The 13,745-nt window shown below is 55.4% G+C and overlaps 1 protein-coding gene across 1 annotated transcript in view; it reads right to left on the bottom strand.

The window, feature by feature from the left end:
- Window positions 1–3,120: 3,120 nt before the first annotated feature.
- Window positions 3,121–13,745, bottom strand: part of LOC146751584 (trypsin-like) — a 49,464-nt gene continuing 38,839 nt past the window's right edge. Inside the window, exons 3-5 of the mRNA XM_085534032.1 lie at window positions 11,146–11,399; window positions 7,263–7,399; window positions 3,121–3,282 (exon numbers count right to left, since the gene is read on the bottom strand). Coding sequence (XP_085390158.1) covers window positions 3,121–3,282; window positions 7,263–7,399; window positions 11,146–11,399 — 553 coding nt within the window. The remainder of the gene's footprint in view (window positions 3,283–7,262; window positions 7,400–11,145; window positions 11,400–13,745) is intronic.

Below are 13,745 nucleotides of genomic sequence, written 5' to 3'. Positions count from 1 at the left end.
AGGGGTCCTCCATAGGGGTCCCGAATAGGGGTCCTACATAGGGGGTCCCAATTAGGGGTCCTCCATAGGGGTCCCCCATAGGGGTCTTCTATAGGGGTCCTCTATAGGGGTCCTACATAGGGGGTCCTCTATAGGGGTCCTACATAGGGGGTCCTCTATAGGGGTCCTCCATAGGGGTCCCAAATAGGGGGTCTTCCATAGGGGTCCCCCATAGGGGTCTTCCATAGGGGTCCTCCATAGGGGGTCCTCCATAGGGGTCCTCCATAGGGGTCCTATATAGGCGTCCTCCATAGGGGTCCTCCATAGGGGGTCCCCCATAGGGGTCTTCCATAGGGGTCCTCTATAGGGGGTCCCCTATAGGGGGTCCTCCATAGGGGTCCCCCATAGGGGGTCCCCCATAGGGGTCTTCTATAGGGGTCCTCCATAGGGGTCCTCCATAGGGGTCCCCCATAGGGGTCCTCCATATGGGTCCTATATAGGGGTCCCCCATAGGGGTCCCAAATAGGGGGTCCTCCATAGGGGTCCCAATAGGGGTCCTCCATAGGGGGTCCTCCATAGGGGTCCTCCATAGGGGTCCCAAATAGGGGTCCTCCATAGGGGTCGCCCATAGGGGGTCCCCCATAGGGGTCCTCCATAGGGGTCCTCCATAGGGGTCCTCCATAGGGGGTCCTCCATATGGGGTCTTCCATAGGGGTCCTCTATAGGGGGACCCTATAGGGGGTCCTCCATAGGGGTCCCCCATAGGGGTCCTACATAGGGGGTCCTCTATAGGGGGTCCTCCATAGGGGTCCTCCATAGGGGTCCCCCATAGGGGTCCTCCATAGACCCCCCCCCATATTAAAGCCTCCCCCCAAACCCAAATGACTCCAATTCACAGCAGCTCTTTATTCCACTCCCCCCCCCCCAAACCCACCCCCGAATTTCGAGCCACATAGAACCATATTAGGGGGGGTTTATGGGGTCTCGGTCCTTTTAGGGTCGGTATTATGGGATTTATGGGGTTTCGGTCCCTTTAAGGTCGGTATTATGGGGTTTATGGGGTGTCGGTCCCTTTAAGGTCGGTATTATGGGGTTTATGGGGTGTCGGTCCCTTTAAGGTCAGTATTATGGGGTTTATGGGGTGTCTGTCCCTTTAGGGTCGGTATTATGGGGTTTATGGGGTCTCGGTCCCTTTAGGGTCGGTATTATGGGGTTTATGGGGTTAATGGGGTCTCGGTCCCTTTAGGGTCGGTATTATGGGGTTTATGGGGTCTCGGTCCCTTTAAGGTCGGTATTATGGGGTTTATGGGGTTTATGGGGTCTCGGTCCTTTTAGGGTCGATATTATGGGGTTTATGGGGTCTCGGTCCCTTTAAGGTCGGTATTATGGGGTTTATTATGGGGTTTATGGGGTCTCGGTCCCTTTAGGGTCGATATTATGGGGTTTATGGGGTCTCGGTCCTTTTAAGGTCGGTATTATGGGGTTTATGGGGTCTCGGTCCCTTTTAGGGTCAGTATTATGGGGTTTATGGGCTTTATGGGGTCTCAGTCCCTTTAGGGTCGGTATTATGGGGTTTATGGGGTCTCGGTCCCTTTAGGGTCGGTATTATGGGGTTTATGGGGTCTCGGTCCCTTTAAGGTCGGTATTATGGGGTTTATGGGGTCTCAGTCCCTTTAGGGTCAGTATTATGGGGTTTATGGGGTATCTGTCCCTTTAAGGTCGGTATTATGGGGTTTATGGGGTCTCGGTCCCTTTTAGGGTCGGTGGGGGGCTGTTAATGCGGTGTCTGTCCCTTTAAGGTCGGTATTATGGGGTTTATGGGGTTAATGGGGTGTCGGTCCCTTTAAGGTCGGTATTATGGGGTTTATTATGGGGTTTATGGGGTATCTGTCCCTTTCAGGTCGGTATTATGGGGTTTATTATGGGGTTTATGGGGTTAATGGGGTCTCGGTCCCTTTAAGGTCGGTATTATGGGGTTTATGGGGTTTATGGGGTCTCAGTCCTTTTTAGGGTCAGTATTATGGGGTTTATGGGGTCTCGGTCCCTTTAAGGTCGGTATTATGGGGTTTATGGGGTCTCGGTCCTTTTAGGGTCGGTGTGGGGTGGTTAATGGGGTCTCGGTCCCTTTAAGGTCGGTATTATGGGGTTTATGGGGTTAATGGGGTCTCGGTCCCTTTTAGGGTCGGTATTATGGGGTTTATGGGGTCTCGGTCCTTTTAGGGTCGGTATTATGGGGTTTATGGGGTCTCGGTCCCTTTAAGGTTGGTATTATGGGGTTTATGGGGTTTTTGGGGTCTCGGTCCCTTTAAGGTCGGTATTATGGGGTTTATGGGGTCTCGGTCCTTTTAGGGTCGGTATTATGGGGTTTATGGGGTCTCGGTCCCTTTTAGGGTCGGTATTATGGGGTTTATGGGGTCTCGATCCTTTTAGGGTCGGTATTATGGGGTTTATGGGGTCTCGGTCCTTTTAGGGTCGGTGTGGGGTGGTTTATGGGGTTTTGGTCCCTTTGTGGGGTGGTTTATGGGGTCTCGGTCCCTTTAAGTTTGGTATTATGGGGTTTATGGGGTTAATGGGGTCTCGGTCCCTTTAAGGTCGGTATTATGGGGTTTATGGGGTATCTGTCCCTTTAAGGTCGGTATTATGGGGTTTATTATGGGGTTTATGGGGTCTCGGTCCTTTTAGGGTCGGTATTATGGGGTTTATGGGGTTTATGGGGTGTCGGTCCCTTTAAGGTCGGTATTATGGGGTTTATTATTTGGTTTATGGGGTCTCGGTCCCTTTAAGGTCGGTATTATGGGGTTTATTATGGGGTTTATGGGGTCTCGGTCCTTTTAGGGTCGGTATTATGGGGTTTATGGGGTTTATGGGGTATCGGTCCTTTTAGGGTCGGTATTATGGGGTTTATGGGGTGTCGGTCCCTTTAAGGTCGGTATTATGGGGTTTATTATGGGGTTTCTGGGGTTAATGGGGTCTCGGTCCCTTTAAGGTCGGTATTATGGGGTTTATGGGGTTTATGGGGTCTCGGTCCTTTTAGGGTCGGTGTTATGGGGTTTATGTGGTTTATGGGGTGTCGGTCCCTTTAAGGTCGGTATTATGGGGTTTATTATGGGGTTTCTGGGGTTAATGGGGTCCCGGTCCCTTTTAGGGTCGGCTGTTCCTCCTTATGGTGTCTCGGATCCATGGGGTGAAGGCGCACACTCGGGTATAAACCCCAGGTTTCCCTTTTCTGCCGCAAACCTGCATCCCCCACGACACGATGCCCTGCAGCTCGTCATTGCACACCAGGGGGCCGCCAGAGTCACCCTATAGGAGATATAGGAAACCCCATAGGGGATATAGGGACCCCATAGGGATTAAAGGCCCTATAGGAGATATAGGGAGCCCCATAGGAGATATAGGGACCCCATAGGAGATATAGGGACCCCATAGGGATTAAAGACCCTATAGGGGATATAGGGAGCCCCATAGGGATTAAAGGCCCTATAGGAAATATAGGGAGCCCCATAGAGGATATAGGGACCCCATAGGTGATAGAGGGAGCCCCATAGGGATTAAAGGCCCTATAGGAGATATAGGAACCCACATAGGAGATATAGGGACCCCATAGGGGATATAGGGACCCCATAGGGATAAAAGACCCTATAGGAGATATAGGGAACCCCATAGGGGATATAGGGAGCCACATAGGAGATATAGGGAGCCCCATAGGGATTAAAGGCCCTATAGGGGATATAGGAACCCCATAGGGGATATAGGGAGCCCCATAGGGATAAAAGACCCTATAGGAGATATAGGGAACCCCATAGGGGATATAGGGACCCCATAGGAGATATAGGGAGCCCCATAGGGGATATAGGGAGCCCCAAAGGAGATATAGGAAACCCCATAGGGGATATAGGGAGCCCAATAGGGATAAAAGGCCCTATAGGGGATAGAGGGAGCCCTATAGGAGATATAGGGACCCCATAGGGGATATAGGGACCCCATAGGAGATATAGGAAACCCCATAGGGGATATAGGGACCCCATAGGGGATATAGGGAGCCCAATAGGGATTAAAGGCCCTATAGGAGATATAGGGAACCCACATAGGAGATATAGGGACCCCATAGGGGATATAGGGACCCCATAGGGATAAAAGACCCTATAGGAGATATAGGGAACCCCATAGGGGATATAGGGAGCCACATAGGAGATATAGGGAGCCCCATAGGGATTAAAGGCCCTATAGGGGATATAGGAACCCCATAGGGGATATAGGGAGCCCCATAGGGATAAAAGACCCTATAGGAGATATAGGGAACCCCATAGGGGATATAGGGACCCCATAGGAGATATAGGGAGCCCCATAGGGGATATAGGGAGCCCCAAAGGAGATATAGGAAACCCCATAGGGGATATAGGGAGCCCAATAGGGATAAAAGGCCCTATAGGGGATAGAGGGAGCCCTATAGGAGATATAGGGACCCCATAGGGGATATAGGGACCCCATAGGAGATATAGGAAACCCCATAGGGGATATAGGGACCCCATAGGGGATATAGGGAGCCCAATAGGGATTAAAGGCCCTATAGGAGATATAGGAAACCCCATAGGGGATATAGGGACCCCATAGGAGATATAGGGAGCCCCATAGGAGATATAGGGAGCCCCATAGGGATTAAAGGCCCTATAGGAGATATAGAGAGCCCCATAGGGGATATAGGGACCCCATAGGGGATATAGGGAGCCCCATAGGGGATATAGGGAGCCCCATAGAGGATATAGGGGAGCCCATAGGCATCCCCCACGACACGATGCCCTGCAGCTCGTCATGGCAAACCAGGGGGCCGCCAGAGTCACCCTATAGGAGATATAGGAAACCCCATAGGGGATATAGGGACCCCATAGGGGATATAGGGACCCCATAGGGATTAAAGGCCCTATAGGGGATATAGGGAGCCCCATAGGGGATATAGGGAGCCCCATAGGGGTTATAGAGAGCCCCATAGGGGATATAGGAACCCCATAGGGGATATAGGGACCCCATAGGGATTAAAGGCCCTATAGGGGATATAGGGAGCCCCATAGGGGGTATAGGGAACCCCATACGGGATATAGGGAGCCCTATAGGGATTAAAGGCCCTATAGGGGATATAGGAAACCCCATAGGGGATATAGGGACCCCATAGGAGATAGAGGGAGCCCCATAGGGGATATAGGAAACCCCATAGAGGATATAGGGACCCCCATAGGGATTAAAGGCCCTATAGGGGATTTAAAGAGCCCTATTGGGGATATAGGGAGCCACATAGGAGATATAGGGAGCCCCATAGGGATAAAAGACCCGATAGGAGATATAGGGAGCCCCATAGGAGATATAGGGATCCCATAGGAGATATAGGGATCCCATAGGGGATATAGGGAGCCCCATAGAGGATATAGGGAGCCCCATAGGGATTAAAGGCCCTATAGGGGATATAGGGACCCCATAGGGGATATAGGGACCCCATAGCAGATATAGGGACCCCATAGGAGATATAGGAAACCCCATAGGGGATATAGGGACCCCCATAGGGATTAAAGGCCCTATAGGGGATTTAAAGAGCCCTATTGGGGATATAGGGAGCCACATAGGGATAAAAGACCCGATAGGAGATATAGGGAGCCCCATAGGAGATATAGGGATCCCATAGGAGATATAGGGAGCCCAATAGGGGATATAGGGAGCCCCATAGAGGATATAGGGAGCCCCATAGGGATTAAAGGCCCTATAGGGGATATAGGGACCCCATAGGGGATATAGGGACCCCATAGGAGATATAGGGAACCCATAGGGGATATAGGGACACCCATAGGGATAAAAGGCCCTGTAGGAGATATAGGGAGCCCCATAGAGGATATAGGGAGCCCATAGGCATCCCCCACGACACGATGCCCTGCAGCTCGTCATTGAACACCAAGGGGCCGCCAGAGTCACCCTATAGGAGATAGAGGAAACTACATAGGGATTAAAGGCCCTATAGGGGATATAGGAAACTCCATAGGAGATATAGGGAGCCCAATAGGGATAAAGGCCCTATAGGAGATATAGGAAACCCCAAAGGGGATACAGGAACCAACATAGGAGATATAGGGACCCCATAGGGATTAAAGGCCCTATAGGAGATATAGGGAGCCCCATAGGGATAAAAGGCCCTATAGGAGATATAGAGAGCCCCATAGGAGATATAGGGACCCCATAGGAGATATAGGGACCCCATAGGGATTAAAGACCCTATAGGGGATATAGGGAGTCCCATAGGGATAAAAGGCCCTATAGGAGATATAGGGAGCCCCATAGAGGATATAGGGAGCCCCATAGGAGATATAGGGAGCCCCATAGGAGATATAGGGACCCCATAGGGGATATAGGGAGCCCCATAGGGATTAAAGTCCCTATAGGGGATTTAGAGAGCCCCATAGGAGATATAGGGACCCCATAGGAGATATAGGAACCCCCATAGGAGATATAGGGAGCCCCATAGGGGATATAGGGAGCCACATAGGGATAAAAGGCCCTATAAGGGATATAGAGAGCCCCATAGGGGATATAGGGACCCCCATAGGGATAAAAGACCCTATAGGAGATATAGGGAACCCCATAGGGGATATAGGGACCCCATAGGGGATATAGGGAGCCCCATAGAGGATATAGGGGAGCCCATAGGGGATATAGGGACCCCATAGGGATAAAAGACCCTATAGGAGATATAGAGCCCCATAGGGGATATAGGGACCCCATAGAGGATATAGGAAGCCCCATAGGGGATATAGGAAACTCCATAGGGGATATAGGGAGCCCCATAGGGGATATAGGAACCCCATAGGGATGAAAGACCCTATAAGAGATATAGAAAACCCCATAGGGGATATAGGGACCCCATAGGGGATATAGGGAGCCCATAGGAGATATAGGGAGCCCCATAGGGATAAAAGACCCTATAGGAGATATAGGAAACCCCATAGGAGATATAGGGAACCCCATAGGAGATATAGGGACCCCATAGGGGATATAGGGAGCCCTATAGGGATTAAAGGCCCTATAAGGGATATAGAGAGTGCCATAGGAGATATAGGGATCCCATAGGGGATATAGGGAACCCATAGGGGATATAGGGAACCCATAGGGGATATAGGAAGCCCCATAGGGGATATAGGGAGCCCCATAGGGATAAAAGGCCCTGTAGGAGATATAGGGGTATATATACACCCCATATACCCCCCATAGCTGCCCCATAGCCGCCCCATAGCCCCCATCCCCACCTGGCAGGAGTCGGTGCCCCCCGAGCTGAGCCCCGCACACAGCATGTTCCTGGTGATGCCTTTGGGGTAGAGCTTGGAACATTCCTCGTTGCTGATGGTGTAAACGACCCCACACTGCAGCACGTCGGGGAAGTAACCTGGGGGTATAGGGACAATATGGGGCCATATAGGGATATGGGGGTATAGGGATAATGTGGGGCCATATAGGGATATGGGGGTATAGGGACAATATGGGGCCATATAGGGATATGGGGGTATAGGGACAGTATGGGGCCATATAGGGACGTGGGGGTATAGGGACAATATGGGGCCATATAGGGATATGGGGGTATAGGGACAATATGGGGCCATATAGGGATATGGGGGTATAGGGATAATGTGGGGCCCTATAGGGATATGGGGGTATAGGGACAATATGGGGCCATATAGGGATATGGGGGTATGGGGACAATGTGGGGCCCTATAGGGACCTGGGGGTATGGGGACAATATGGGGCCCTACAGGGACCTGGGGGTATGGGGACAATATGGGGCCATATAGGGATATGGGGGTATAGGGACAGTATGGGGCCATATAGGGATATGGGGGTATAGGGATAATATGGGGCCATATAGGGATATGGGGGTATAGGGACAATATGGGGCCCTATAGGGATATGGGGGTATAGGGACAATATGGGGCCATATAGGGATATGGGGGTATAGGGACAATATGGGGCCCTATAGGGACCTGGGGGTATAGGGACAATATGGGGCCATATAGGGATATGGGGGTATAGGGACAATGTGGGGCCATATAGGGACCTGGGGGTATAGGGACAATATGGGGCCATATAGGGACCTGGGGGTATAGGGACAATGTGGGGCCCTATAGGGACCTGGGGGTATAGGGACAATATGGGGCCATATAGGGATATGGGGGTATAGGGACAATATGGGGCCCTATAGGGACATGGGGGTATAGGGACAATATGGGGCCATATAGGGATATGGGGGGACAGGGACAATATGGGGCCCTATAGGGACCTGGGGGTATAGGGACAATGTGGGGCCATATAGGGACCTGCAGGTATAGGGACAATATGGGGCCCTATAGGGACCTGGGGGTATAGGGACAATATGGGGCCCTATAGGGACCTGGGGGTATAGGGATAATATGGGGCCATATAGGGGGGACAGGACATGTGGGGCCCTATAGGGACGTGGGGGTATAGGGATAATGTGGGGCCCTATAGGGACCTGCGGGTATGGGGACAATGTGGGGCCCTATAGGGACCTGGGGGTATAGGGACAATATGGGGCCCTATAGGGACCTGGGGGTATAGGGACAATGTGGGGCCATATAGGGACCTGCGGGTATAGGGACAATATGGGGCCATATAGGGATATGGGGGTATAGGGACAATATGGGGCCATATAGGGATATGGGGGTATGGGGACAATATGGGGCCATATAGGGATATGGGGGTATGGGGACAATGTGGGGCCATATAGGGATATGGGGGTATGGGGACAATGTGGGGCCATATAGGGACCTGGGGGTATGGGGACAATGTGGGGCCATATAGGGATATGGGGGTATGGGGACAATATGGGGCCCTATAGGGACCTGGGGGTATAGGGACAATATGGGGCCCTATAGGGATATGGGGGTATAGGGACAATATGGGGCCATATAGGGATATGGGGGGACAGGATGTGTTGGGCCCTATAGGGACATGGGGGGGACAGGATGTATTGGGCCCTATAGGGACATCCCAAAACCCCCCCATATCCCCCCATATTCCCCCCCAAGACCCCCATACCTCCCCTATATCCCCTTATACACCCCCAAACCCCCCCATATTCCCCCCCCAAGACCCCCATACACCCCCCATATCCCCCCTAGGATCCCCATATCCCCCCATATCCCCCCCCAAGACCCCCATACACCCCCCATATCCCCTCTAGGACCCCCCATATTGCCCCCCAAGACCCCCATATCCCCCCATATTCCCCCCCCAAGACCCCCATATCCCCCCATATTGCCCCCCAGGACCCCCATATCCCCCCATATCCCCCCATATTCCCCCCCCAAGACCCCCATATTCCCCCCCAAGACCCGCATATCCCCCCATATCCCCCCCAAGAGCCCCCATATCCCCCCATATTCCCCCCCCAAGACCCCCATACACCCCCCATATCCCCCCCAGGACCCCACATATCCCCCCATATCCCCCCCCAGGACCCCCATACACCCCCCATACCACCCCCCAAGACCCCCATATCCCCCCCATACACCCCCATATCCCCTCCAGGACCCCCATATCCCCCCATATTCCCCCCAAGACCCCCATACACCCCCATATTCCCCCCAGGACCCCCTTTTAAGCCCCACCTACTCCCAGGACCCCCCATATCCCCCCCAGGACCCCCCATACACACCCCAGGACCCCCATATCCCCCCATATTCCCCCCCCAAGACCCCCCTTTTAACCCCCCCAACCTACCCTCAGGGCTGCTGGTGCTGCCCCAAGACCCCCATATCCCCCCCAGGAGCCCCCATATTCCCCCCCAAGACCCCCATACACCCCCCATATCCCCCCCAGGACCCCACATATCCCCCCATATCCCCCCATATCCCCCCCCAGGACCCCCATACACCCCCCATACCCCCCCCCAAGACCCCCATATCCCCCCCATACACCCCCATATCCCCTCCAGGACCCCCATATCCCCCCATATCCCCCCTAGGACCCCCATATCCCCCCATATCCCCCCCCAGGACCCCCATACACCCCCCATATCCCCCCCAGGACCCCCATATCCCCCCATATCCCCCCATATCCCCCCCATATCCCCCCATATCCCCCCCCAGGACCCCCATATCCCCCCATATTCCCCCCCAAGACCCCCAGGACCCCCATATCCCCCCATATTCCCCCCCAGACCCCCATATCCCCCCATATCCCCCCATATTCCCGCCCCAAGACCCCCATACACCCCCATATCCCCTCCAGGACCCCCATATCCCCCCATATCCCCCCCAAGACCCCCATACACCCCCATATCCCCCCAGGACCCCCATATCCCCCCATATCCCCCCATATCCCCCCATATTCCCCCCCCCAAGACCCCCATATCCCCCCATATCCCCCCCAGGACCCCCATACACCCCCCATACCCCCCCCAAGACCCCATATCCCCCCCATACACCCCCATATCCCCCCAGGACCCCCATATCCCCCCATATTCCCCCCCCAAGACCCCCATACACCCCCCATATCCCCTCTAGGACCCCCATATCCCCACCCAAGACCCCCATATTCCCCCATATCCCCCCCCAAGACCCCCATCCCCCCCAAGACCCCCTTATCCCCCTTATCCCCCATATCCCCCATATTCCCCCCCAAGACCCCCATATCCCCCCATATTCCCCCCCCAAGACCCCCATACCTCCCATATCCCCCCATATCCCCCCCAGGACCCCCATATCCCCCCCATACACCCCCATATCCCCTCCAGGACCCCCATATCCCCCCATATTCCCCCCAAGACCCCCATACACCCCCATATCCCCCCCATATTCCCCCCCATATCCCCCCCATATCCCCCCCCAGACCCCCATATCCCCCCATATCCCCCCATATCCCCCCCCAAGACCCCTGTATCCCCCCATATCCCCCCCCAAGACCCCCATATCCCCCATTCCCCCCCAAGACCCCCATATCCCCCATATCCCCCCATATTCCCCCCCAAGACCCCCATACCCCCCCATATCCCCCCATACCCCCCCATATCCCCCCATACCCCCCCATATCCCCCATATCCCCCCATACACCCCCCATATCCCCCCCAAGACCCCCATATCCCCCCATATCCCCCCCCTTTTAACCCCAACCTACCCTCAGGGCTGCTGGTGCTGCCCCATCCGGACACTACACACTCAGTATCGGGTGGGGGGCACTTATGGGGCAGGGGGACGGGGTGGACGTGTGGGGTGAATCGAACGGGTTTGTGCAGCTTGAGCAGCATGATGTCGTTGTCGTGACTTGTGGGGTCGTACGAAGGGTGGACGAAGGATTGGGACGAGGTGACGCATTGCTCCGTCCCTTCTTTGGTCTTCAGGCTGTGGTCGCCCATCCGGATGGGGATGGGGCTATAAATGGGGGGGGGGGGGATGCATATAGATGTGGTAGGGGGGCAGAAGGGATGGGTTTGGGGGAAGCAGAGGGGGGATATGGGGTTTGGGGGGGAATATGGGGGATATGGGGGGGATATGGGGGGATATGGGGGGATATGGGGGTCTTGGGGGGGAATATGGGGGGATATGGGGGTCTTGGGGGGGAATATGGGGGGATATGGGGGGATATGGGGGGATATGGGGGGATATGGGGGTCTTGGGGGGGAATATGGGGAGATATGGGGGGATATGGGGGTCTTGGGGGGGAATATGGGGGGATATGGGGGTCTTGGGGGGGGATATGGGGGTGTATGGGGGTCTTGGGGGGGGAATATGGGGGGTCCTGGGGGTCTTGGGGGGGGAATATGGGGGGATATGGGGGTCCTGGGGGGGATATGGGGGTGTATGGGGGTCTTGGGTGGGGAATATGGGGGGATATGGGGGTGTATGGGGGTCTTGGGGGGGGAATATGGGGAGATATGGGGGGATATGGGGGGGATATGGGGGGATATGGGGGTCCTGGGGGTCTTGGGGGGGAATATGGGGGATATGGGGGTATTGGGGGGGCATATGGGGGTCTTGGGGGGGAATATGGGGGGATATGGGGGGGATATGGGGGGATATGGGGGTCCTGGGGGGGATATGGGGGTGTATGGGGGGATATGGGGTCTTGGGGGGGAAATGGGGGAATCTGGGGGTTTTACGGGGGGAATATGGGGAGATATGGGGGTCTTGGGGGGGATATGGGGGTGTATGGGGGTCTTGGGGGGGAATATGGGGGGATATGGGGGGATATGGGGGTCTTGGGGGGGATATGGGGAGATATGGGGGGATATGGGGGGAATATGGGAGGTATGGGGGTGCTGGGGGTCTTGTGGGGGGAATATGGGGGGATATGGGGGTGTATGGGGGTCTTGGGGGGGTAATATGGGGGGATATGGGGTCCTGGAGGGGATATGGGGGGATATGGGGGTCTTGGGGGAGGAATATGGGGGGATATGGGGGTCTTGGGGGGATATGGGGGTGTATGGGGGTCTTGGGGGGGAATATGGGGGGATATGGGGGTGTATGGGGGTCTTGGGGGGGATATGGGGGGATATCGGGGTCTTGGGGGGGAATATGGGGGGATATGGGGGTGTATGGGGGTCTTGGGGGGGGATATGGGGGTCCTGGGGGTCTTGGGGGGGGAATATGGGGGGATATGGGGGGATATGGGGGTCTTGGGGGCTATGGGGGGATATGGGGATCTTGGGGGGGGAATATGGGGAGATTTGGGGGGATATGGGGGTCTTGGGGGGGGAATATGGGGGGATATGGGGGTGTATGGGGGTCTTGGGGGGGAATATGGGGGATATGGGGTGTATGGGGGAATATGGGGGGATATGGGGGTCCTAAGGGGGATATGGGGGTGTATGGGGGTCTTGGGGGGGGGAATATGGGGGGATATGGGGGTGTATGAGGTCTTGGGGGGGGAATATGGGGGGATATGGGGGTGTATGAGGTCTTGGGGGGGGATATGAGGGGATATGGGGGTCCTGGGGGTCTTGGGGGGGAAATGAGGGGTCAGAATGTTTGGGTTTGGGGTGGGGGGATATTTGGGGAGGGGTCCTTAGGACTGAGCTCCGTCCCTTCTTTGGTCTTCAGGCTGTGGTCGCCCATCCGGATGGGGATGGGGCTATAAATGGGGGGGGGATGCATATAGATGTGGTAGGGGGGCAGAAGGGATGGGTTTGGGGGGGGCAGAGGGGGAATATGGGGTTTGGGGGGGGATATGGGGGGATATGGGGGGATATGGGGGGATATGGGGGTCTTGGAGGGGGAATATGGGGGGATATGGGGGATATGGGGGTCTTGGAGGGGGATATGGGGGTGTGTGGGGGTCTTGGGGGGGATATGGGGGGATATGGGGGTCTTGGGGGGCAATATGGGGGGATATGGGGGTGTATGGGGGTCTTGTGGGGGGATATGGGGGGATATGGGGGTCTTGTGGGGGGATATGGGGGGATATGGTGGTGTATGGGGGTCTTGGGGGGGGAATATGGGGGGATATGGGGGTCCTGGGGGTCTTGGGGGGGGAATATGGGGGTATATGGGGGTGTATGGGGGTCTTGGGGGGCATATGGGGGGATATGGGGGTCTTGGGGGAGGAATATGGGGGTCCTGGGGGTCTTGGGAGAGTAATATGGGGGGATATGGGGGTCCTGGGGGTCTTGTGGGGGGAATATGGGGGGATATGGGGTGTATGGGGGTCTTGGGGGGAAATATGGGGGGATATGGGGGTGTATGGGGGTCTCGGGGGGGGAATATGGGGGGATATGGGGG

The sequence above is a fragment of the Coturnix japonica genome, unplaced genomic scaffold (assembly GCF_054131305.1).
Source record: "Coturnix japonica strain WE unplaced genomic scaffold, WE-NBRP24 Scf073, whole genome shotgun sequence".
Taxonomy (NCBI): domain Eukaryota; kingdom Metazoa; phylum Chordata; class Aves; order Galliformes; family Phasianidae; genus Coturnix; species Coturnix japonica.
Note: the sequence above shows the minus strand (reverse complement) of the source record. Positions and strands in the feature narration are given on the sequence as shown.